The sequence below is a fragment of the Lonchura striata genome, chromosome 3, assembly GCF_050655825.1.
Source record: "Lonchura striata isolate lonStrDom1 chromosome 3, ASM5065582v1, whole genome shotgun sequence".
In the NCBI taxonomy this organism is placed as follows: domain Eukaryota; kingdom Metazoa; phylum Chordata; class Aves; order Passeriformes; family Estrildidae; genus Lonchura; species Lonchura striata.
Window position 1 is genome coordinate 11,142,319 of NC_140705.1, and position 24,906 is coordinate 11,167,224.

At 42.3% G+C, this 24,906-nt stretch overlaps 2 protein-coding genes across 2 annotated transcripts; both read left to right on the top strand.

Annotated features, from left to right (window-relative positions):
• Nucleotides 1-882: 882 nt before the first annotated feature.
• NT5C1B (5'-nucleotidase, cytosolic IB) lies at nucleotides 883-7,257 on the top strand. Its single transcript, XM_021525360.3, has 6 exons — nucleotides 883-1,050; nucleotides 1,155-1,322; nucleotides 3,788-3,917; nucleotides 4,394-4,516; nucleotides 5,190-5,374; nucleotides 6,393-7,257. Exons 1-6 carry the CDS (start codon nucleotides 919-921, stop codon nucleotides 6,729-6,731), a joined length of 1,077 nt encoding a protein of 358 aa, XP_021381035.1. The 5' UTR covers nucleotides 883-918; the 3' UTR covers nucleotides 6,732-7,257.
• A 4,778-nt stretch (nucleotides 7,258-12,035) lies between these two features.
• On the top strand, nucleotides 12,036-17,259 carry RDH14 (retinol dehydrogenase 14). Its single transcript, XM_021525361.3, has 2 exons — nucleotides 12,036-12,391; nucleotides 15,615-17,259. The coding sequence occupies exons 1-2, from the start codon at nucleotides 12,044-12,046 to the stop codon at nucleotides 16,230-16,232; spliced, it is 966 nt and encodes a 321-aa protein (XP_021381036.1). The 5' UTR covers nucleotides 12,036-12,043; the 3' UTR covers nucleotides 16,233-17,259.
• The last annotated feature ends 7,647 nt before the right edge of the window (nucleotides 17,260-24,906 follow it).

Consider the following 24,906-nt stretch of genomic DNA (forward strand, 5'->3'; position numbering starts at 1 on the left):
GAGATCTGGCAATCAGATACAGATTATGTAGTGGTCAGGGTTGGAATCAATACTTAGAGTCTTCATTCAATATGTTAAAGGGGCTTTGGATCGTGATCACATGTGCTATGACACAGATATAACTATGGGTCTGCTGGGCCATATTGTGTACTGGTTTAGGAGAAAATCCGATTCCTTCTTCACTTTCCACTCTCTCCTGCAGTTTATCAGTGTGGGAACCTTTGCTGTGGTTCAGATGGTGATCTGCAGAGGCAGAAAGGACCATTTCACACAGCTGTATGAGTATTAGATGCTTCCCATAGCTCTGTGTGGGACTCTGGATTTTAGGACCACCCCAACCTCGTACCAGCATAACAGTTTTTGTGGGTGTGAACACACTCTCAGCCACGCTGCCCAATCGCTCTTTCTTGAAGGTATTTTCCACGTGGCACAAAGGACCCAAGGCCACAGACATCGAGCCCATTGTGATTGCTAAAACATATAAGATCTCCTGGGAATTCGTCGCAGTTAACATTAAATCGCTTAAGCCATTGCAGTTAAATGACACATCTGTAACGCTGCAGGTAGCCGGAGTGCAGCCGCGGGCATCGCTGCCGAGCGCTGTGAGGGCAGCGCGGAGCCGCGCGCGGCGCGGCCGCCGCAGGTGCCGCGAGGGCGGCGGGGAGCGCCGCGGCTGCGGCTCCGCGCGGCCCGCGCCGAGGGAGCCGCTGCGGGCGGGCGGCGCCTCGGCTGTGAGGGCCGGGGCCGCCGGGGCCGCTCCTCTCCGGAGGACAGCCGGACCGCTCCGGGCCGCGACCCCGGGCGCGCACGGGGCCGGGGAGAGGCAGCGCCGCTGCCTCGCCCGCCTGGCCGGGGCGGGGCAGGGGCGCGGCCGCTGCCGCCGCTCCCCGGCCGCCCGTTACGGCCGCGGCAGGAGCCATGAGCGGCTCGGGCTCGCAGGAGCCGCCGCCCAGCCGGACGGCAGAGGAGGACCGGCAGCTGGAGGCCGAGCAGGACTGGGCGGCGGCCAAGGCTTTCTACGACAGTCTGGTTACCCAGAGGCCGCGGCCGGTGAGTGCGGGCGGGCCGGGGGTTGCCGGGGGTTCGGGGCTCCGGGGGAGGTGGGGCCGGCGCTGAGGGCCGCGGGCCGGCGCTACCCTGCGCTCGCTCCGCAGCCCAAGCCCCAGAACGCCATCACGGTGGCCGTGTCCTCCCGAGCACTCTTCAACTTGGTGGAGGAGCAGCGGATCTACGAAGAGCAGGGCGTGGAGAAGTACGTGGAGTACCAGCAGAAAAACGAGAACGACATCTTGAAGCCCGGACCGGCATTCTACTTCGTCAAGGTAGCCAGGAGGCGGCCCGGAGCGGGTGGCCGGCGGGGCAGGAGAGCGTGTGGGCGCGGCGGGGCGTGGGGGATGCCGCGGGGCCAAATTTCGGGAAGAGGAGGAGCACGAAGCCTCCTGCAGCGGGGAAAATCCCGCCTTGGGGAGATGTGTTTGAGAGTTGTTCTCCCAGCTCGTCGCGGCGGGGCTGCCCGGGAGCGTCCCCCGCATCTCTGCGCGCCCTGGCCCTGCGGCCACCGCTTCTCTCCCCTCTCCCATTCCCTCTCCTCCTCTCCTGCCCTCCCCTCCCGCCGCCGCTAATGCCGAGCGCGGGCGGCACAGCACGTACTGCTCGCGTCACCGGGACCGGAGTGGTACCCTCAGCATCCCGGTTTGTATCCCGGCTCACAGCGCCACATCCCAGGTGTGGGTAAGGAGCAGCCTGCTTTTTCCGCTGGACATGGAGCGTATGAAGCACCTTTCCTTTTAAGACTGTTTCAGACACGATACGCCCCAAATGTTTTTTGTCACATCCTCCTCCTCCCCGAAATCATCCCATAACAAAACAAATAAAGCAACTCAGTTCCTCTCCCCACCAAAAAAAAAAAAAAAAAAAAACCCAAACAAAACCCAAATAGTGGATGTTGATTTTAATTTATTTTTCTCAGCTTTAATTTTTTCCTTGCTTTTGTTGTCACCCTGGAAATTGTTCTTGAGGACCAGCAAAAGAAATGGAGTCCCTACTTCTGAGTCAGGGTTTAAGAAGAGCTGAAATGGAATATTTTGCTTTCATTGCACAAAAAAAACCCAGAGAAATAGCCAAGGAAAACACCCTGTAGCATGGAAACCAAGTGAAATTACAGAAAAGTAAAAAAAAAAATAAATAAAATAAAATAAAATTTTGAAGAGCACAGGTTTTAGTAGGACCATCTTGAAAAAAGATTGTTTATAGTTACTTTTATTACAGTCCATTGAGAACTGTTTGCTAAGCTTTACCAAAAGGACTTCAGAAAATTAATGAAACCATAATTAGAAATCATATTTGCTGACATCAGAGTTGTTGCAGAACATTTCAGGTTTTAAAAGTAGATTTTCATTAATTCAGTTTTGGTCTCAGGAATTTAAAACATTTTCTTCATTACTCACTTTATTAACATAGTGGAAAAAATACTTATGTCAATACCCATGCATGTAAATATAGCTATTAGCAGCATTAATGGCACAAGCACTGTAAAGGTGTTTGTAACATAAAAGTGTGGCCATAAAATAATTCACTGTGCACACCAGTGAGGGCCGACTGACTTGGGAATTTACTGCATCTTTTCCTATATGTAGCAGTCCTGCTAGCACAGTTAGTTTTTAATGTTAGATTTCAGTGTCAAATTTACTTAGATTATAAGCACAATTTGACTCTTTAACTGCTCATATTTTGGAAATCAGAGCTGTTAGCTATGCCCAGGTAAATGCAACTTGATCTCTGTTATGCCATTTTTGTTTAAATTCTTTATATTACTTAGTCACAGGAATCATAAGGCTAGAAGAAATAATATAATTTTTTGTTTATTCCCTTATTGAAATGTTTAAGATACTAACTATCACAGACCAGGGTGTCTTTAGACTGCAAAGTATAAAGACACTTGATGAAAAATGGAATGCCCTCCTCCACTCACCCTTATTCTCTAATAATTTAAGAAATTGCCTGTCTAGTAGAGTATTAATAATAGAAGTGAGTTATGACCACATACTAAGATATTTTTCTAGGCCTTACACTAGGCTCCAACTTAGATTTTTCCTAAGCACAGTTCCATAATAACATAGCTTTGTAAAGTGAGAGTTCCAGAATTTAATTATGAAATCTGTGGTTTAGTTCTGAACAACTAGCCTGACTTTTTAAAGCATCTTAATAAAAATCACTCTAACTTGCATTCATTTGATGATTCATTATTGATTTTGTTGCTGCAATCCCAAAGAATTTCATTCAAAGGTCAAAATGAAGTTCTAAAGAGGAGAACAGATGGATACAGAGAGCAATGAGCAGATGAAAGGTCAAGGAAATAAGAATGCCAGACTGTGGGTATAACATGCCAGCCAATTATCTTTGAAGAGCTCTCAAATAAAAAGTTGTCTCATTTATTGCTGCAATTAGAAACTCAAGCTAATCATGCTGACAGGATATGATTTTGTATTCATTACTTAAGGATGGTCTTTGACACCTGATGACCTGAACTGTGTCAGTAAATCAGCAAAAGTAAATTCCATAGCTCAAAAAAAAAAAAAAAAAAAAAAAAAAAACCCAAACACTTCCTTTCAAATGAACCCAGTCAAATGGTTGCTGGGGGCAGCAAAGCAGAAGGAGTAAAAGAAGTTCAGCAAGTTAAACTATCAGGTATTTTACACTCTCCTTCAAGCTAATCCTATCACTAAAACTCCAGTGACTAAGAAAGAAGGCATACTTGACTGTTGACTTCCACATTTTCAATCTGCAGGCGCTGGAGCATGTTAATGTCCGGCTTCTCGAGCTGTACCCTGATGATGAAGAACGGTTTGATATTGTCCTGATGACTAATAACCATGCCCAAGTGGGAGTGAGACTCATAAACAGCATCAATCACTATGGTAAATAAAAGAATTAGTGATGTGTAGAATTGCCACCTGTTACATAATAATATGAATTAATTTTATTCTTCCTGTTTTGACTTTGGGAAAAGCAGCTTCTTGGATCTTTATTTTTGGGTGTCAGCACAAGTGAAATAGTATTAGAATTTGATCCAGTGGTCTAGATTTGTCAGGTGTGAACCATAACTTCTGAGAAGTCCTTAAACTTTTTCATATTTGGTATCTATGCTCCCTACACATACATCTTCACAACAGTTACTCTGTTGTCACAGAGGGAATTTTTTCCCCTAAATTCTCAGTGAGGATGGGCTGATCAAATACTGTAGTTGTTTGAAGTTGTGTAACTTGTTGAAATTACAATGAACGTATTTTCTTAAGTTTACTGTAGGCTAGGCTAGTGTACCTTTTCGCAGGTTCCTTTAACATCTTTGAAGTGTCAAGGCAGAGCTGCACCCTGTGCTGTTCTCTTACTTTAGGCTTAACAATTGAACGTTTCTGTATGACGGGAGGAGAGAGCCCCATTGGTTACCTGACTGCGTACCTCACGAACCTGTACCTCTCAGCAGATTCTGACAAAGTGCAGGAAGCTATAAAAGCAGGTTTGAATTGACTTTCTTTTGCTATCTGTTGATATCTTTTGTTGTCTCGTTGAGCTTGTTCAAAAAGTATATTTATTGTGTGTCTTTCACAGAAATTAGTGCTGCTTCATCAAATGCAGGAAGTCACCACTTTGTATGGTGCAGGCTCATCACTTATTTTTACTCAACCAAATAAAATCATGTAATACAGTCCCTCTCTGACCCTTCGGCCTTGCTGATAGCAATAACTTCAACACCCTACACCTTTGTCTTCTCCCCTTCAAAAAGAAACAAGACTCCCACCTCTATTCAGCTTCTGTTTGAATCGCATCATCTCTTTGATACAACTTTAAAAAGCAACTTCTGTGCCCCCTTTTTGTTAAAAAGTAACAAATACTTTGATTGAGTGGTCTCCTTGGGATTTCCTGCTTTTCTCTCATTTGCAGCACAGTTTGGGAAGCAATTTATATAGTCTTACACAAAAGTGGATAGAAGAATGTCCGGGATGTTTTGGCAGTGGGACAGCTTCCATGCATTTGTGTTACAGAACAGCCAGCTCTAATTAGCTTTTGTGATTGGTCATGTTTACCATATATAAGGGTCACCACCAGTAAGTTGTTGGAAGCAAACTGCTGATGGTTTCCTGACTGACTTTGCAGGACATACTAACTGAGGGTCTCTGATCTATTTTCAGGCATTGCATCAGCTACGATGTTCACTGCCAACAAAGACGTTGTTTACTCGGATACACAGCTGAGGGTGGCTTTTGATGGGGATGCTGTTATCTTTTCTGATGAATCAGAACAGATTTTCAAAGAGCAAGGATTAGATAGATTTTTTGAACATGAACAACTGAATGAAAATAAGCCTCTTGCACAGGTTTGTATTTCTTTAATTTCTGGTTTAAAGGGAGTTTCCAAAAGATCTGATGACTTTATTGCTGCTGTATTTCTCCATTTCCCCAGTGTGGATGTGGTTTTTGTGAAAGCTGATGCCCCTATTTGTTTCCTTCTTCAAAGATAATCTTTAAAATGCATGTTTCACATAAAAGGGGCAACCATTGCAGTCCTTTTACCAGGCCATCATTGCAGTCCTCTCTCATTTCTGTGAGAGAACTCCATATATAAGACAGTCACTGATAGTTGTCTTTTAATAGTATCATTAGAAAAAGAAATGTTAGTACTGATTTCCCTGATTTTTTTTTTTAATCAGACTGTAGGTAATGTTAATTTCAAGCACTGAGATATTCTGGTTATTAAAACAGGATAATATCTGCTTATTCCCAAGCAGAGCTATGCCATTTGTCTAAAACCACAAATATTTTAACATTCGCTTAAACTGAAATAACAATTCTGCTATTGTTAAAAATAGTGTAAATTCAGAGTAAAAGCTTTGTTTAGGAAAGTACTGGACAGTACAATATATTGCAATTTGAACAAAACTGTCATTTGCTTCTAATAACTGGGGTATAATATAGTCATTAGTCTGAAAAGAGTTAATTGATGGCTTTGTGTTTAAATTGATGTTAATTGATGTTTTTTGTGCAGGAAAAAATTACAGCTCATGGTTCATAGCAAAAAGACTTCTGTGTTTTCAATGAACATTTTATTAAAGACTGTAATTAAAAAATAATATTGTAAGAGATCTTGTAAACCTTAGTGAGAATTATTTTCCCACTGATCCTGCCACGTAGTGTTATGGTTTTAACTTTTTGCCAATGTGTGAATTCCTAGTGAGAGTGGAGACCCATTTGGAGATGTTACATATAAAATTTGTGGAATAGCACAGCATTAGGAAAAGGAATTCTCTGTGTAACTGGCAGTTGGGAAGAAAGCAAAAGAATTATTTGGGGAACTGTGGGCATATACTAAATATGCTTCTGGTATTTCATACTCAGGGTCCTCTGAAGGGTTTTCTGGAAGACCTGGGGAAACTCCAGAAGAAGTTCTATGCAAAAAATGAACGATTAAATTGTCCTATAAGGACCTACCTGGTCACAGCCAGAAGCGCAGCGAGCTCTGGAGCCAGAGTGCTGAAGACTCTCCGTAGCTGGGGTCTGGAGATTGATGAGGCACTTTTCCTAGCAGGAGCACCTAAAGGACCAATCCTGGCGAAAATCCGCCCTCACATTTTCTTTGATGACCAGATGTTCCACATTGAAGGAGCACAGAAATTAGGCACAATAGCCGCACATGTTCCCTATGGTATTGCTCAGAAGTACCAAAAATCTACATGAGTGGAGGGTGCCATTAAAGATGAGGTTCTTAACTCAGCCAGCCTCTAATTACCAATAGTTACATCTGAAAACCTCTACATTTTTGTATTGTGAGCACTGTGTCTAAAGATTTAACTTTTGGCTAGGACAGCCTTTAAAGGAAGTGTTTTTAATAGAGTTGTTTTAATATAATTCTTAAGGAGTTTAGATTTTTTTACCTGTCTGTATCTAATACTATGGTTTTGATATTAGATTTGTACTGTTTTTATAGCTTGAGACATATTCTGAGAGACAGAACAGTTATATTTTATCTAAAAAACTGTTGATGGGTTATTTATAAGAAAATTCATTCTGCAATGCTGGTTCTTGACAATCCCAAAAGCACAGTTTACATATAACTGTTTACCTGTTGGTGGTTTGCTGGTTAAATATGTGTTCAGTAGGTCTGTCACCACATGGTTTTGGCTTCTAGTAAAATATTGATGCATTTGGTCATGTTTGCATTATTTTCCTATATTGCTTTCTTAATAAAGCTGGCTTTACAGAACATTGTCATTTTTCTATGTAGAGGTTTTAGCATAATTTCTTAGGCAGAGTGTTCCTGATGTTTAGAACCAGAAGTGACCACTTTCAGTCAAATCTGAGAGCTAGAGGTGTCACCTTGACCCAGCATACTTCACAGAACTGGGCAGAAGTCTGACACGCTGTGAGTATCTTGGCTGAGACAAAGGCTGAAGCTTTAGAGCATGCCTTCATAATACATAATCTACCTGGAAATAATGTTGTTGATAGAACTACTTTCTTCTTAACTAGATTCCATTAGGATTTGAACAACCATTCTGTGAGCTGCGTGAACTTAGTTTGGCAACTTCTGATGAGTTTCCAGAGGACAGGTGCCTGTTGCTGCATGACTTCATCTTTACACCATAGATCTATTCTTTCTCTTTTATGCTAAATTCCTGTATCTCATTGTTATCCATGTAACTAAGCGATATCCAAATGACACCACTAACATCTGTCAGGTGGTGTTTGTTCTCTTTCTCTCCCTAGTGGAAGAACTAACCTGGTTTATTATTTATTGTCATATAGTCATACCAGAAGAGACAAAACCAAAAGAATGTACTTTGCAGTGGAAGTAGAAATGGTGAATCAAGCTTGTCATAATCTGTGGTTCCTGGGGGAATTTGGCCCAGAATCTCACGTTAGCCTCTGAAAGTTTGGTCTCCTCTGTCCAGATGAACAGTCCTGTTATTGCAGAAATCTCCACTGTATTAATTATGGTTTCCTTCCCAGGAACATAGGCGATCATTTTAATGTTCTGGGTCCAAGCCACAAAGTTCTTTGGAAGCAAAGGCAAAAGCCTTGATCCTGCATGAAACACAAATAGAGACTCTTGGAAAGGTTTCCAAGTGTTCACACCAGTATGTGATGTTGATGGGATGCACTGCAGATTTCTGGTGTACTTGGAGCTTCATATGTGCTAAAGGCTTGGTGCCCAAAACGTATCACATTTCCCAGCCCAGCCAGGAGGTGAAGAAGACATGAATTAACTGAGGCCTGGTCATTGTCTGCCAGGATGGGATAGAGTTACCAAATGGAGATTATGAAAAATGTTATTAGCAGATGTTTTTATGTGAGAGATCAGAGTCCACAAGGAATTCAGAAATATTCCTTAGCTTTGGAATATAAATTGTGTGTGTACCTTTACCACAAAAGCATGGCTGCAAATTTCAGAAAGACCAGTCCTGCCTTTTTGAAGCAGAGCATGTATTAGCTGGTTTTCATCCATACATTGTTAGAGCTGTAGAGACTGGGTGCAGGAAATAAAACTGGCATTTGACTCTCACTGAACAACTACATCTTGATAATTAAAAGGTTAATGGAATCCTTAATCCCTATCAGAGTGCAGAGGTGAGCCTCATACCTGACAGGCCAAGCATGCAAATCAGTGAATAAACTGGAAGCCAAGTCATGTGGTCTGTTATGTTTACCTTTATTTCCAGTGAACCATCCACGTACAGCAAGAATGAAACCTACTGGCCAGGACACCAGAGCTTCCGAGTCTTTTTTGATCGTGCACACAGTACTTGGGGATTCCCTCTTGCAGTGGCTTCCTGACAGCACTAAAGCACATGTAAAAAGTGTTCACAAATCTACATAGTAGAATTTACATTCTTAGTGACAGAATTCAAATTGACATTAAAGTTCAGGAGCTGATGCTAAGGCCCACAATCACTTTTCCTAAATTAGTTGAGCAAAATGCTCTTAAATGTTTCAGATCATACACTGTCTTTTAATTGTCAGGCAACAGTCCCCGGGCTCGATGGCTGCTTCTCTGCATATCCAGCTGGCAGCATGGTGGGGGAGTGGAGCCTACTAGTTCATGCAAGTACCTTCCAGACTAATCTGGATGTTTGGGGAGAATCAGGCTTGCCAAGCAGCCTCTGCCTGTTAAAATTATTTTCTTCTGCTCCAAGGCACAGCTTGGCTAGTGGACCGAAACAATCTTTTTCAAGAAAATTCTGTGAAGTGGGGCGGGAGCTGAGGGAAAGTGTTTTCTATTTTTGTAGACATAGAAGAGAATTGTCTCTTAATAGCATTCCAATCCACAAAACAAAACAAGCAAACAACAACAACAACCACAAAACTCAATAAAAAATGTCTTGCTTGTCACGCTCATCATGCTACCATGAGTTTATGCCCTCGTAACCCTAAGCCAGTCACAGTTAAAACAACAGAATTTTTTTTTTCAGTAAGGGAATATAAAGAACTGTCTTTTATCAGTCTGTTTACAACACTGGAAGACAGACTCATGAAAAGGAAACTGTCATCTTAGAGAAAATCTGGAGGAGGATTAGTAATAACACAGATGAATTGTGTGGAAACAGAACTCCGTCAGGGGAATCCAGTTCTTGTTCCCTTAGTATCCAGGTTCCTGCACTGCTTAAGAGTCCAGGAAAGACAGTAAGACAAATGGGAATGTCTCCAACTGCTACCAATCCCTGTGGAGAAAAATGTTATAAATAGGATTCTGAAGGTGTCTACAGATTTTTGCTTTACAGAACATATTCTCAGAGTGTGTTAGATATTTCCCACCAGCTACCAAGACAGCATAAACCAATGTTCCCAGTTCCTCCCATCTTTAAGACACACTTTTAATTTCCAGGCTAGCATGTTATCTGGAGGAGCCAAAATATAAAGTATTTCAGATTAAAAAAGTTGGAGATAGTCATCATCACATGTCTTCCAACATGCCTTTTGAACTGTGGTCTTTTCTAAGGATGTGGGATTCAGAGGGCTCCTACATTCTGAGGAGGATCCTCAGGTACCCTCTCAGGCTCCTCTGCCAAATCCTGTAACCTGCACTGGCCTGCAGTACTGCTAAACACAACCTTGAGTGCAATAGAGGAATACAGAAATCTGTGGAGCAGGTCAATGTCAGAAGAAATAATTTCCAGTTATCATGCTCAGTATCTGGGACCAACATCTGGATGCACACATCATTTCTGCCTACATGAGCAGCTTCTGATCACCACGAGTTCCTGAGCACAGTGCTCCTTGCACTGAAGGCTGGACTGACATCAACAAACACAGGCAGCACTCTCGAGGCAGTGCCCTCTACAACACATCTGCAGCCTTCTAAGTAGGAGCATCAGAGATGACTGGAGTGTACTCACAGCCAAGTGATGAACAGCAGATTCTTTAGCTCTCACCAGGATGGTTTCTTACAGAATTACTCTGCTCCTCTAGCAGGGTGTTTCCTAATTCTCCTATTTTGACATGTCTTTGGCAACTACTTTTCCTTCCTCACGTTCCTTGACTGGGTGTGGCTGCAACGCCTCCCAGTACGTGTTTACTATGAGAAGAACATATGGAAGAACACCCCAACATGGCTCTTACACCATGTTAGGATGTAAAAGTCCATATTTCATACACAGATGCAGTGGTGTGGCCTGGCTAAAATACCCTTTGGTGTAACCATAAAGCTCAAAATGGAGTGAATGGCCAAGAATGAAGAACATGTCTTCTGTGGTGAAGACAAAGACAGAAGACATCTGTAAAAAAATCTGCAGTGTTTAGATGTGGTGCTGCCTATACAGCCCTTAAACTGCCTGAGAAGTGTGAGACAGTCAGAAAAGACACTGTAAGGGTACTTCCAGAAGAATCTGCTGTTTCTGCTGTTGTAACACGGGCTGAGATCAGCCTCAGAAGTGACTGCAGCTGTGTGACAGCCTGCAGGTAGCACCAACATATGACAGTTAAGGGGAGCTTGTTATTGCAAATGGTTGTCATGTCCAGACAAGCCACAAGAAACCTGATTAAGGCTCATGGGTTTCTTCCTGGGTTTCTTAGTCATCTTAGTCATCTTAATCATCCAAATGTGCCAGGCCTTGACTCAGGACAAACATGTTCCTTATCAGCCAAGTCAAGCTTGTTTCTTGTCTCCCTGTATTCTCCTGCTTGCTGCCCTCTAGTTCCTCATTACAAACTTCTCTTAATCTGTGTTGTTCTGTCCTCTTTGACTCTACCTTGTTCCTAAATCTACAATGAACTCCAGTAGTGTGGTTTTGGGGGATTTTTGTTGTTTGTTTGTTTGGGCTGTTGTGGTTTTTTTGTTTGTTTGTTTTGTTTGTTTTTTTGTGTGTGTTGTTTTTTGTTTGTTTGGTTTGGTTTTTTGTTTTAGTTTTTTTTTTTTTTTCTTTTTAAACCTACCTTGCTCTTGATCAAAATTTGTTTACCTTTTAATTCTCTCTCTGTACATTTCTACTACTGACTCTTCCCTGGCTAGGGTGAAAAGGACTTTGAGTGGGGGAGCTGCAGGGGCCACTCCTGCCTCCCTGGATGGGCTCATGATGCCCTGGCTGGGATCATCAAGGTCTGGGATTAGTAAGTGTCTAGAAACATTATATGAAGTCGATAGCTGAAAACAGATTTTGGGTTAAGGTTTCAATACAAAGTTGGCAGAGCTGAGGGACCGCCCAAGAGCTTCAGCGCCAACAACTAAAGCGGTTCAATCAGCCACCAACCTGCGCCGGTACTTGGGGTTATTATTTAGGCTTCTCTGCCCAGCTCCGCAGCGCGGGCGGCGCCGCGGGCGGGCAGCGGAGCCCTCAGGGGCGGCGGCCCCGTCCGGCCGCGCGCGGGCTCCCGAGGCGCTCCGGGACCACAAGCCCCAGCAGGCCCCGCGCGGCCCGGGCGGCGCGCGGGCTCCCGAGGCGCTCCGGGACCACAAGCCCCAGCAGGCCCCGCGCGGCCCGGGCGGCGCGCGGGCTCTCGAGGCGCTCCGGGACCACAAGCCCCAGCAGGCCCCGCGCGGCCCGGGCAGCCCCGGCATGGCCGCGGCGCTGCCGGCGCTGGCGCTGGGCGCGGGGCTGCTGGTGGCCGCCTGGCGCTGGCTGCGCGGCGCGGCGCGGCCCGGGCGCGGGGGCTCCATGCGGGGCAAGACCGTCATCATCACCGGCGCCAACAGCGGGCTGGGCCGGGCGGCGGCGGCCGAGCTGCTGCGGATGCGGGCCCGCGTCATCATGGGCTGCCGCGACCGGGCGCGGGCCGAGCGGGCGGCCCGCGAGATCCGGGCCGAGGTGGGCGAGCGGGCGGACGGCGCGGGCGAGCTGGTGGTGCGCGAGCTGGACCTGGCCTCGCTGCGCTCCGTGCGCGCCTTCTGCCACCGCGTGCTGCAGGTACGGCCCGGCCCGGCCCGGCCCGGCCCGGGGGCACGGCGCGGCCCGGCCCGGGGGCACGGCGCGGCCCGGCCCGGGGGCACGGCGCGGCCCGGCCCGGGGCACGGCGCGGCCCGGCCCGGGGGCACGGCGCGCTGCGCCCTGCCGGCCGCCCCCGAGCCCCGCCGGCCGCCGCGCGTCCCCGTGGGCTGCACGGGCAGCTCCTGCCGCCGGCAGCGCGCTCCGGGGGCTGGGGAGGTCGCTGCGGTCACTGCAGGGCTTGGGAAGAGGATGGAAGCACTGGCCGAGAATTAGCTCCTGGAAGCATCGGTTTCGTGATAGTTTGGTCTGGTTTGGTTTAAAATATTCTAGATCCTTTCTGGGAAGGAAATGGTTGTTTCTGCGTGAGATAAATGAATTTCTTCATTTCTTTCTGAATTAACTAGCTTAACTTTTGGTGGTTTAAATTAGTGTTACAGCTCAGCTTTGCCAGCAGAAAAATAAAAGTTGACAGATGCGCTGCTGATACGCTCCAGACATCCTTCTTAGGTTTTATCCCCACAAGGATTTAAATCTCTCACCCACCACCAGTAGAATCTAGTCAATAGGCATTTTTGAATGTATAAATTTTTTTCAGATTTCCTGAAAACTTGAGTTTAAGGAGAATGGGGACATCCAGTTGCTTTGCCTGATGAAAATGCCACTAAATTCGTAGAGCAGAGAGAAGTACTGTTGGAGGCAATATTTCATTCCCACCAAAAGCATGTTTTGGGACTTTGATCTCACCACATCTAGCTACTCAAGTCATGAGACATGAAGTCATGGGAAGCCAGGCTTAATAAATTCTGCTGCTGCTCAGGGGTTTGTTAAGTATTTAAAAGATACTCAGACCCTGTTGTAAGAGGGGAAGAAAACAGGGACTGTATTATATTAATTTTAAAACTGCTTTTCTAAAAGTCAAGTGTCAAGTTTTAAGTCCTCTAGTGGGACACTTCGTAGTCTATATATATATATATATATATATATATGTGAATCCGGTGATAAAGTCTAATCATGTTTTAGTGCTGTGGGAAAACCTGCATTAATGAAAGGATATACAATTTGTGTAATAAGCACAAATTAATCAGAGTGGCTCTTCAGTGAGAAATAGATAAAGGAAAAGAGAGTGTGCTGTCTTCAGAGAACTGCTGATGCCTTCATTATAACTTGAATGACAAGGGATGCAAGCTCAAGAGATATTTAATGAACTTTTCCACCCAAGGTTATGTGATTTACCATCCCTATTTTTGAGTCCTTTTTGGAGCTGTTATTTAGGGATTTGTTTGGAGGTTCTTGTGGTTTTTTGTTTGACATAAAGACGATATAAACATCATCAGGATGGAGAGACAAGTGCACTCCCACTGCTTAGCCTTATTTGTGGGAGCTTTACTTTGCATGACTGAAAGTGATGCTATCTCTCACTCCTTAGTCTCACTGAAAAAAAATAAAAGGCTGAAGTATTGAAGGGTTCCATGGGAAAATGGAGAAAGTGAAAGCTTAGGGGCTGCAGGGAATAGCACTGCCCATCAATGCAATATTTTGTGCACTCTGCTGCCCTCGGTCGTAGTAGCTGCCTTCTTGGCATTGATCACATACCTGTAGGTTATTACATGTAGGAATTTCACAGAATAGCACATGTGGAGGTCTTGCTTCTTGAAGTGTTAAGTCTTTCAAAATAAATCCTCCCATCAGATATTTTTCTCTAAAGAAGAAAGAATGATCACTTCAGTGAGCAGATCTGCAGTCAGTACTTCTTCACTCCTGTCCTGATTCAGTGATAGTGACTGACCCTTGTGCCACTTTGGGTGGAGAAGTGAGTTTGGTGCTCTTTGGATCATGTCTTTGGGACCCAGTTATATGAAACACTGAGCAGCCACAAGTTCCACAGAAATCAGTCTGAGATTGAAGTACTTGAAGTTTTGAGTGATCAGATGCCAGCGCCTTTAACTGAATGCCAAGTGCAGATTTGGGGTTTGCTCTTTGTATCTTTGCTGCTAATGGCAGTGAAGTAAAAGAGAAATGATGCAGAATTCATTTATGAGGCTCTCTATTTTTATCATCAAAATGGTCCAAGATTGTCTCAGCTTGTCTTCCAGTCCCTTCATTGGCTCTAAAGAATTAAAAGCAAAGGAAACTCCCAGTGCTCTTAGAATGAATACCTTTGCCTCTGATTCATGCAAGCATAAATTGTGCTTTCAAAGTCTTTTGTTAGAGGTGGGTAAGAGTGTTGAATTCGGAGCTTATTTATGCAGCATCCTTTAATTTGGTTTGGTTTTTTTTAATAACAGTTTGGGATAAATTGGAGAGCTCCTAATTTTTGAGTTGATTCTGGAGCATGAAGTGTATGATGCATATATCTTAATCATCAATGCAGTCTCTCTGTTAATTACTTGTATCTTCTGATCCTGGAGGGTGTAACATACACCCTTGAGTCTGATTTTTACTAACCTGAACCAGAGTAGTGATCCATCAAATCTCAAGTGCCAAGCACCATAGAACCTCTGTTCCTTAGTTCCTGAGTAGACCTATTGGACTTGAATTACATGAAACATGAGTGTTACTGTTCTATGAGCACTGCTCCACAGTTCTCACCCAGCAGCAGAGTGATGTGTACTGGTTTTAAAGTAAGACAAGTTCAAAATCATGAAAACATTATTTGGCAGAGTTTTTCACATAATCCCAGTGAGATGATAGGTCTACAGTATAATGGTTCCTCTTCATCCCTGAGGTGAATTCCTTGTGCCAACACCTTGTGTTCCATGCTCGCGTGTCTTTTGCACAATAGATCCCTCTGCTGTAGCAAAGATTTGCCATAAATTGATGCGTGTCCTCTTGCAGTGCAAAATACAGGTTGCTTTTTAAAGAGGAAAGAATTAATCACAAAGGTAATTTATCACTGAATTGCTGTAGAAAAACCTCTTGGAGAAGCCAGTAGTTGTGTTCTTCGCCTGCATTAGAAGTTGATACAGACCTACTCTCAGGTATTTGCATCCTACTGGGGTCATGTGCACAGTTTGGCAGTAGTTCAACTTAAAGGTGTTTTTTTTTTTCCAGCAATGCTTTAAAAGATTGTCAAAAAGTTATAATTCAGAAAACTAGAAATGAAATTATTTCTTTTTTAACAATGCCCAGTGAGAAATTGAAGCATAATGTTATACATGGTACTTCTAAACCTGAATGATTTTTTTTTCTTTCCTCTTTAAAGGAAGAGTCAAGGCTGGATGTTCTGATAAATAATGCAGGGATATTTCAGTGTCCTTATATGAAGACAGAGGATGGTTTTGAGATGCAATTTGGTGTAAACCACTTGGGCCACTTCTTGCTCACCAACCTTCTTCTGGGCCTCCTCAAAAATTCTGCCCCAAGCAGAATCGTTGTAGTGTCCTCAAAGCTTTACAAATATGGAGAAATCAACTTTGAAGACTTGAACAGTGAAATAAGCTACAATAAAAGCTTTTGTTACAGCCGAAGTAAACTGGCTAACATATTGTTTGCCAGGGAGCTGGCCCGTCGGTTGGAGGGGACCGGAGTCACCGTGAACTCCCTTCATCCTGGAATTGTCAGAACAAATCTGGGCAGACATGTGAATATTCCTTTGCTGGCCAAACCTCTCTTCAACTTGGTATCGTGGGCTTTCTTCAAAACGCCTCTGGAAGGAGCCCAGACATCTATTTATTTGGCCTCTTCTCCTGACGTCGAAGGCGTGTCAGGAAAGTATTTTGGAGACTGCAAAGAGGAAGAACTTCTGCCCAAAGCCATGGATGACTTGGTTGCAAGAAAATTGTGGGATATCAGTGAAGTCATGGTTGGCTTACTGAAGTAAGTGCCAGGGAGTGTCTGCAAAAAAGAATGCAGATAGCTATGCAGTGCATTTTGGCAGCAGTGAAATTCTCACTGTTCTGTGGGAATACAGAATTTTGCTAAGTAAGTATGAAATAAGAGGGTGATTTATTTTGGAACTCGGTTTTGAAATGAAAGACAATCTTCAAGAGACAGAGGCATTCAGAAAAATTTCAAAAAAATTTGTGGGTGTGAATAGAATTTATAGTTAAATCTGCTTAGAAACTCATATTTTACAAATAAAAATTAAGCAGAAGTTTGTTTTGCAATATATAAGCTTATTTGTCAATACATGTCTTGCTGGACAATGCCGGGTACTGATGGTGAAACACTTCTGTAAAAAAAATATTTGAAAATAAGTCTTAGTAATCGTTTTTTGAGCCATCACAATGACAAATGGAATTAAGAATTTTCCTGATATCTTGCACTGTAATTGTTGAGGCCTCTGAGTGCCTTTCAAAGGCTTGTCAGCTGCATGGTTCAGTGAACAAAATCATTGAGCCATGTGCAGTTTTGCTGTGAAGCACAAAGTCAGCTATTTTGTGATGTTGCTGCTGTTCAGTGTGTAAGTACACTTGGTTGTGCAAGTTGTATTTTTATTTTCACATGTGTGGAACTTGCTGTTTCTTGAAACCTTGGGTTTCATTAAAAGGGTAGTTGCAAAATGTAAAATGGTCTTGATAGGGCTTTGCATGGCATGAACTGTGTAAGAACTCATGCAAATTAGACTGAAGAGAATGAGCTTCTCAGTGTGTTTGGCTTGACTGATGGCACTTTAACTCAGTAATGAGGTTCCATAAATGTCTCATACAGCTGACTGAATATTCTTTAATAAAATCTTTCAAAAAGAAGACATAGCATTCATTCTTTTATTGTGGGAGATGTATCAGAAGCCAGCAGCCTTCGTAGAGTAGCCTTGTTTCAAAGCAGAAGATGAACCTATGTGTTGGTTTAGGGAGCCTGTGCTGTGGCGTTGGTAGAAATAAAATGGGCTTCAATTAAATACATGAGTATTGTGTGAATCTGTATTGATTTTTTTTTTTTAATTCATTCAATTTATGATTTCATATTGACATGTATGCCTTTTTGTTTTGGTCTACATTATTAAAAAGTTCTAGTAATTAGGATATATAGTATAATTATGGAAGAATGGTTTAGAATGATCTCTCTTACTCAAAGGAAGGAGAATCAATAATAAATGATATATTCAATAATTCCTTAGTTATAAATACATCAGTTCTGCACTTCAGGTGGTGACCTACTAAATTTTTTAAATTCTTTCTCTGATTGTATACTCGGACTCTCAGCATACTTTAGCTTTTGCACAGTGGAGTGGATTTGATCTTGCCTTCCTGTTTCCCAGCAAGAGTCTATACTGGGTGAGTGACATGGGTGGGGCAGAAAGCAGCATTCCAGAAAATCAGAAGGCAAGCTACAAAGCAGAGCAGGTTTGTAAAATCATGTAACAGGTTGAACTTTGCACTACTCACTGTAAGGCAAGGTTTAGAGGTGAATGTGTTGTCAAAGCACACTGTGAGTGTTGAACAGAGTTCTCTAAATGATGCAGAGGGAGTTGTGCTGCACACTTAAAGAAGTCCAGCTTTGATCTTCAGTGATGCATTTCATGTGAATTTTAAACACTTGTAAATGACTGCAAGCAGTGCCTTTAGCAGGCAGCTGAAGAATAAAGACTTCATTAACTTCTCTGTAAAGAGTTAAAGAGAGAAGCTGAGCCAAAGTTTGGTTTGTGTTTCAATACTACTGTAGCAATTCTAAAGAAACACTACTGCACTGTTCCTGTGCTGAAATGTGTTGGTACACCTTTTGCAAGGAAAGCCTTGGATGCCAAGGTGGGCAATGGAGAGGGTGATTATCCTCAAAATACTGCAGTAAGGAACTGCACTGAAACTGCCTGAAGAACAGAAATATATGTAATTTTCAGACTGACTGACCTACATAGGATGTGCACTTGCTTTCAAGACAGCAAAGGTGGATTCATACTGAAATAGGAGATGCAGAATAGGAAGTCCTAGTTGTGTGTAGCAGGCCATACTTCATACATCTACCATGTACTTATTTTTGTTATTTCGAAACATTTTTTAAATAAGAGCCATTGTCAGAAACAGATTACATTCCTGTAATCATAGCTAGATTACAGCCTCATTCCAGAGTAGACTAATCCTTAATGGACCCTTAATGGAGGATGATTACCTGAAAACAATTTGAAAGGATGGATTTTTGAAAAAGTGGGCTTTTTTCAACATATTGATATATGTAAAATTTATTGCTTTCAAGGTTGAATGTCATTTAACTGCTGTGGACTAGAAAGCTTTGATTACTCTCTTGAGGCTACCATGAATGTTTCTGTATAGGATGCCTTTATTCTAGTAGCATCCAGGAGCTAGAGACCTCACAGGTCAACAGATCTACAAAAGCTAAGTGCAAAACCAAAGAGCCCTTATTTCAGCAAACAGTAATGCTCAGTCTAGGTAAGAATCAAATATTTTGGCTAAGGAAGCATCCCCCTCCCCTCCCCTCCCCTCCAGTAAACTCAGGTGTCTGTGTGTGATTTGAGGACTGTGGGCTAAATGTCTCTTCTTGGAGCTGGTAGTACACAAAGAGATCAGCACCTTCTCATTTGCCCCCAGTGTAGCAGTGCCTCCAGAATGAGGTGGCAAGCTCTCTTTATTGATGTTGTATAAGCAATTTGTATCGAGAGCATGCAGCTGAAACTTGCATTCCAATTGCCTTCTTTCACCGTCACCACTATTTGGTCATTCCTATCCTCAAATTAAACTTGGTTCCTGTGAAGAATTAAAGTCTTTAAAAGAAGGGTGAAAGAGGAAGGCAGTGACCAGGGGTATCAGGCAAAGCCTGTGGAAGTGCAGCTTTCATTGACAGGACACTGACAACATAGCTGGCAAGTACATTATAGGTATGGAATTACAAATATCTAATCACCTGCAGATATGTAGATACAGTTAAGAAAGCCACAGCTGAGTTTAAGATCTTACTGAAGTTTCTGATAAACATAAATGTTAAAAAGCTTTTTCAAACACAAAATGTACCTTCAACTTTCTTTGGTCAGTGGTTAAATTTGAATGTTGATTTTTTAGTCCATGAGCAGTGTTGAGCCAGCACTCCATATCTGTGCCCAGGGGATTTGAAAACAGGCTGGGACATGTCTAGGGCACAGTGACTCCTGAGAACATATTCCCTGCCCTTTTTGCTTTTCCAGGGAGAGTGCTGAGAGGTGGAGAGCCACAGCAGAGCTTAACTGCCTAAATGCAGACTTTCCCCAGTGAAGTTTTGGCCAGCACCATCAAGGTATCCAAGTGGCCCCATTCCACAGTCATCACATTTTGTATGGCAACATCATTGCACACTGGCTGCATTCTAAAAGGCTGGGATCAGAACTGGCATTTTGAGGGGTGGTGTGTGTGTGCAGACACATGTGTAGGTGCAATTTAATCTCTCAGTTTAAAAGAGACAGGAAGAGCTGTCAGTGATGTACCAAGGAGCTGAGGTATATCAAGGACAGTGGGTTGTTAGCACAGGAATGTCACCTGCCACTGTGCTGCTCTGGTATGTGATGAGGCATTGGGCTGGAGACAGAGAAGGGGGGCTTGGGGCTCAGTGTTGAGCTCAACTGCTTGGAGCCACATCCAGGTATACAGTCTGGAGAACACTCAGAGGTGAGCGTGGGAAACATCTCTGTGCAATTGTCAAAAGAAAAAGACTTCAGGCATCTTATTTCTAACTGTTTCACTGTAATCTATTCACCTTTGGCTGTGGTGCTTTTGAAAGTACGTCTAATAACCAACTTCCCTCATGGACCAACCAAGAATTTAAGAAAGAAAAATTGAAAAAAATTACTTTTTATTTTTTTAAACTTCTTTATTTTGATTCTAAATTGCAGGCCCTAGCTATGAGCCAGCTCTCTGTGCACACATGTATGTATTATAGCTGAGGTTTCTGCAAGCAAACTAAATTGAAGTTGCATGTATTCATTTTATATGCCCCATCTGTTTAAGCCAAGGGAGACCTACTTGCTTTTTAAAAAGCACTCTGAATCTGCCACCAATTTACCTTCCTTACCTTACCACCAAGGCCAACATCCATCCCCAGGCAAAGGGATAACTCTGCTCTTTCAGTTGCTCCAGTCAACACAGTAGGCAAGCTTATAAACCCAGAGGGGGTTCTCCAGTAAAAATTCTCCATCTTAATGAGATAAACGTTCAGTTTTTCCATGATGCAATAAAACCAGAAGTATTAAAACTCTCCTCTTTTCAGTAGTTGCCTGGTTTGCCTAAGCTTGCTACTAAGTGAATGCTTCACAGGCTCCAAAGCCTGAGCCGTGTGAATGTGTGGCATGATTATGCTTTTGCTGAAAAATGTGGATAACTCCCACTTCAAACAGACTTAATTTCTTTTCACCTAAGGCTATAAACAAAATAAACAACTTGCAAGAGTCATACAAATAACTTTAAAATGGAAGGCCTGTTCCCTTTTTCACATAACTTTTTCCAAACTAATCATTTAGAGAGTAATTGACTTGCAAAACGATCCAGGAGGCCTCCACAGTTGAATTATTATTTTTGATCTGTCCCAGAATGGTGCTGCTATTTCTCATAACAGAAAATGACAGGCTCCCTCTAGACTATTTACTTACAGCTTTAGCTTCCACTAGCAGCCTCACACCTGTTGTAACTGGATTCAGATCAGAGAAATTAATTAGAAAAGTTAATTAATTCCAAATGTCCTGTCTAACATGGGGAAAGGAATGCTTTCCTAATCACCCTTTTTGAGGGAAGCCTGGCACAATGACTACCAAAGTAGGTTTAGAGCTCTTTCTTTCCACATTTAAGAATGATTTCTTCAGGTAATGTGGATGAAACTTAGTTAATCTGCGTAAGGAAAATATTGATAACTTATTTGCCATGAAAGACTCAGGAGGCCATCAGGTGCTTCAATCACTTTATCAGGGTCCTGAGAAAGTGACAGCTTTTCTTGCTATCTGCTTCTTGGACAAAACAAGCAATCTGGAATCATGATCCCACTAGAAGCACTGGGAGTCAGACATTAAATATTTTTGCTGATCTTGATCTCCTGGCTTTAAGTTTGGGCAGTAGGACCCTTACAGCCAGATGGATGATGATTATTTTAACCTTGATGAATGAGGCCTTATACGCTCCTGTGGATGTATGGCATTTTTGAAGAAATATTTCATAAATTGTGAAATTAGGACGGTGGGATGGTGGTGGCAGTAGCAGTGCTATGCATATATTAAATATCCTGCAACATTCTACAGAAAGGTGCATTTTTTCCCCAAATAAATTTCAGCTCATTGTTGCAGTTGTTGGAATGGCTGCCAGAGTTACCTGGACTGCAGTCTGATGATGGGTGATGTTACTTGAGTTTAGCTAAGTCCTATTGCAACTTTCCCCAACAGGAGGTCTGTGTCCTGGGCCCTCCTGATTCCCAGCATGACCATGAGCTCTCCAAATGCCATCTGCCTTGGAGACAAACAATGCCAGGGTCTTTCTAGATGCTTCAAGAAAGGGGTCATGAACAGCATCTGCAAAATGACAGGTGATACGCCTGGAGGCACAGAACCAACACGCACTGCAACAAGTAGTTTTGGTATCATTTTATATATTTATTTACAGACAGAAATGCCTTCTCCAGTGTACATGGATAGGTGTTTTAGGCTTCAGGCTTCCCTGAAGGCCTCTATATGCAGCTCTGTAGCTGTATCCCATGTGTAAAGCATAGTAAATAGAAAATTGCTTCAGTACAACCAACCCATTTGCTACTCTGCAGGGCTGATAGCCTACAGGTCCAGTAAAAATGATTGATAGTTCTAGTTGACACCTCACCTGACTTTGAAAGTACTTAATATTTGCAAAGAGACTAGAGCTTCATTTTCCTTCAGTCTGCCCTCCTCAAAATCTGCAGAGTCCTAGATGTGTCTCAAAAGAACCACCACAGATAGGGAAATAAAAATAAGATTGCTTTGTGGAGGCTTTTTGTCCATAAAATTTTGTTGTCTGCAGAAAATTAAAAAAAAATCCTATTTTATATAGCAAGTTGGTCTTGGGCCAGTAGAACAGACTAAGAGATAGCAAGCTCATCTGTAGTCACAAAAGAGGCAACTTGAATACTCAAAAGGAATAATTGGAAAAACTTTGATTACAGTTATGTAGTTTCTGAATTTGGGTTTTTGGGGGGTTCTGTTTGTTTGATTCTAGATACATGCCATTTTTATTAAAAGGGTTAAAACTGTATAAAATATGAAAACATCCATGTTTCAACAAAGAGGCACAGTTCTTCACTGTGGAAAACCCATAAAATGACAGGAAATGTGGTAGGTGTTCATTTTTAGGGGTTCTGTTGACAGAAGTTGATGAATGAAAATATAGTATTTCATTTTTGCCTTTTGTTCAGTAAATAGCATGGAATTTTGATGCTGCCTAGAGGGACAGCTTTGTACTACGGTGGTCTAAACTGGGATTTTTTCATTAATGTAACTCAATCAGAGTAGATGGGGTTTTTTTCTGGTTTGTTTTTTTTTTTTTTAATTTTTTTTAGGAAAAAGCTGAAGTCGAAGAGAAGACCAAGAAAAAAGCACCGCAAAGTTTATCTTTTACTCATCTGGAAGAGTTTATTTTAAACACAGAACATTGTTTGCTGCTGTGGAAATGAAAGTGAGAGAGTTGCAGCTTTCTTCCAGTGCCATCTGGCAGATGATTTACTTGCGTATGGTATTCACTAATCCAAATAACCCTGTGTGTGGTAGCATTGTCTCTGTACTGATCATGCAGCTGAGTTGGCTGAACCCTACATGGCTCACACAAGGCTATCAACAGCACAGTACAATAGGTTGTTTAAAATTAGAACAGCATTATGGAAAGGGATGTGCCAAATTCATTGTGCCTTTACCTATATTAAGCATTTTCCTGGAGTTTGATGTTTCCTTTTCATTCTTTTCATGGTTTTATTCACTCCAGATCTACTTGGGCTTTAGCCCATTTATTTCAACACTTACATATAGCTCAGATGGGACCAGAGTGGTGAGCATCCAGCCCTAGGATGGTGTCCTTGTCCTGATGGTAATTGTATTTTATCCTGTAAGGTCCTTTCTCAGCCTCATGAAACTTTTATTTCTGCTGGGAAACAAACCTTTTTTTTTTTTTTTTTAGCAGGACAGCTGTATGATGTAACCAGTAGTTTTGTTGTTAAGGAATTCTCTGAGTTCTTAACCTGACCCAAAATTTTCTCCAGATCAGGATATTTCCATTTATCCAGCAACAGATATAGCTACCTCATTATTATATTAATATTAGTCTGCTTCCTCTTGCTGTAATACAAAATAAAGAGCCTTGAATGGCTATATCTGGAAGTAAAATAACCGGGGATTATGCCTTGAGAAGCAAATCCCAAGCTGTGAAAGAATAAAAGCATTCCCTTATATCTTTTGTTTAAATTCTAAGGTGAGATGGGTTTTCTGATGCTCTTCTATGCTCTAGATATTGTAATGTCTTCTCAATGTATTCTGACTGGGTTTTCCACAGTGCCTAACTCTATGTGCATAATAGGTTTCTTATTTTGTATTGAAATTCTGCTCTCTGGTCTGAAGTTCTAAAATATAAGTATTGAGTGTACCTTATTTTTAGTCACTTCTGGCTTTTAATTGGATCTGGCATTGATAGGTCACTTCAAATAGTTAATTCTGTGGTTCCATTTGCAGTTGAACAGTTTGTTAATTGCTGATTTTCCTCAGAAATCAATCAATATAACTCATATGTAAAGTTAAAATACACATAGTGTAAATATTTTTGTAGAAGATAGGGAAATAATTGAGAGCTCAGATCTTTTCCTGCAAAGCAGTTGACACTTTGAACTCACTGGCTGTATCTGTATTACTGGCCATTTATTGCCAGAATAAATTGTTTCCTTAATCACAGGTTGACAGGGATAGTTGGGCAATGTTCATGTTACCATATCCTGTTCTCTCCCAGAAGATGTGTAGGTGCATCCAGACTGCTTGCTGGGAGTGTCCTTGGCCCATGCTGACTCCTGAATGATGCAAGGAGTTATTTTAAAAAGTATTAGTTGGCCAGAGCCAAAATTGTGCCAGGAACTGCCAGAACCGTTGAACAGCACTGATGATTGAATTTCAGTGCTTGGGCTGGTGCCCTGTAACTCCTTAATGGAGTGCAATAAGCATAGCCAAAAAATGCCCTTCTTCTTTCAAATGTTAATAAAAAAAGTGATTTTTTTCAGTTTATATCCATGACATTCAGAGACTGGTCTAAAAACTAAACCATATTTTCTCTTAATAATTTTATAGTGTGAAAATTCCACTGACTTTGCTGCAATTTCTATGGACTGACCCTGTAAACACATGGGAAATTGGTATTATTAACATCACTATGTCATCATGCTTTATTCGTTTCCAATTTTGTAACGATAGTCTGATCTCTTGGAATTGTATCTGCTATCACAGCATTGGACTATGGAAACCTTATTTTATCAAAATGTGTTATTCTTGGACTAGAATGCAGAGTTATGCCATTTCATTTTATAGATCCATAGATTTTTTTAAAGCCAGAAAAGGCCCTTAGATTATTTAGTCTGGCTTCCTGAATGACACA

Excerpts from the sequence above, each read along its gene's own strand:
- NT5C1B (XM_021525360.3), top strand. The coding sequence starts at position 919 with ATGAGCGGCTCGGGCTCGCAGGAGCCGCCGCCCAGCCGGACGGCAGAG. Across the intron at positions 3,918-4,393 it reads AAACAGCATCAATCACTATG|GCTTAACAATTGAACGTTTC; the intron begins GTAAATAAAAGA and ends CTCTTACTTTAG. Across the intron at positions 5,375-6,392 it reads AAAATAAGCCTCTTGCACAG|GGTCCTCTGAAGGGTTTTCT; the intron begins GTTTGTATTTCT and ends TTTCATACTCAG.
- RDH14 (XM_021525361.3), top strand. The coding sequence starts at position 12,044 with ATGGCCGCGGCGCTGCCGGCGCTGGCGCTGGGCGCGGGGCTGCTGGTG. Across the intron at positions 12,392-15,614 it reads TCTGCCACCGCGTGCTGCAG|GAAGAGTCAAGGCTGGATGT; the intron begins GTACGGCCCGGC and ends TCCTCTTTAAAG.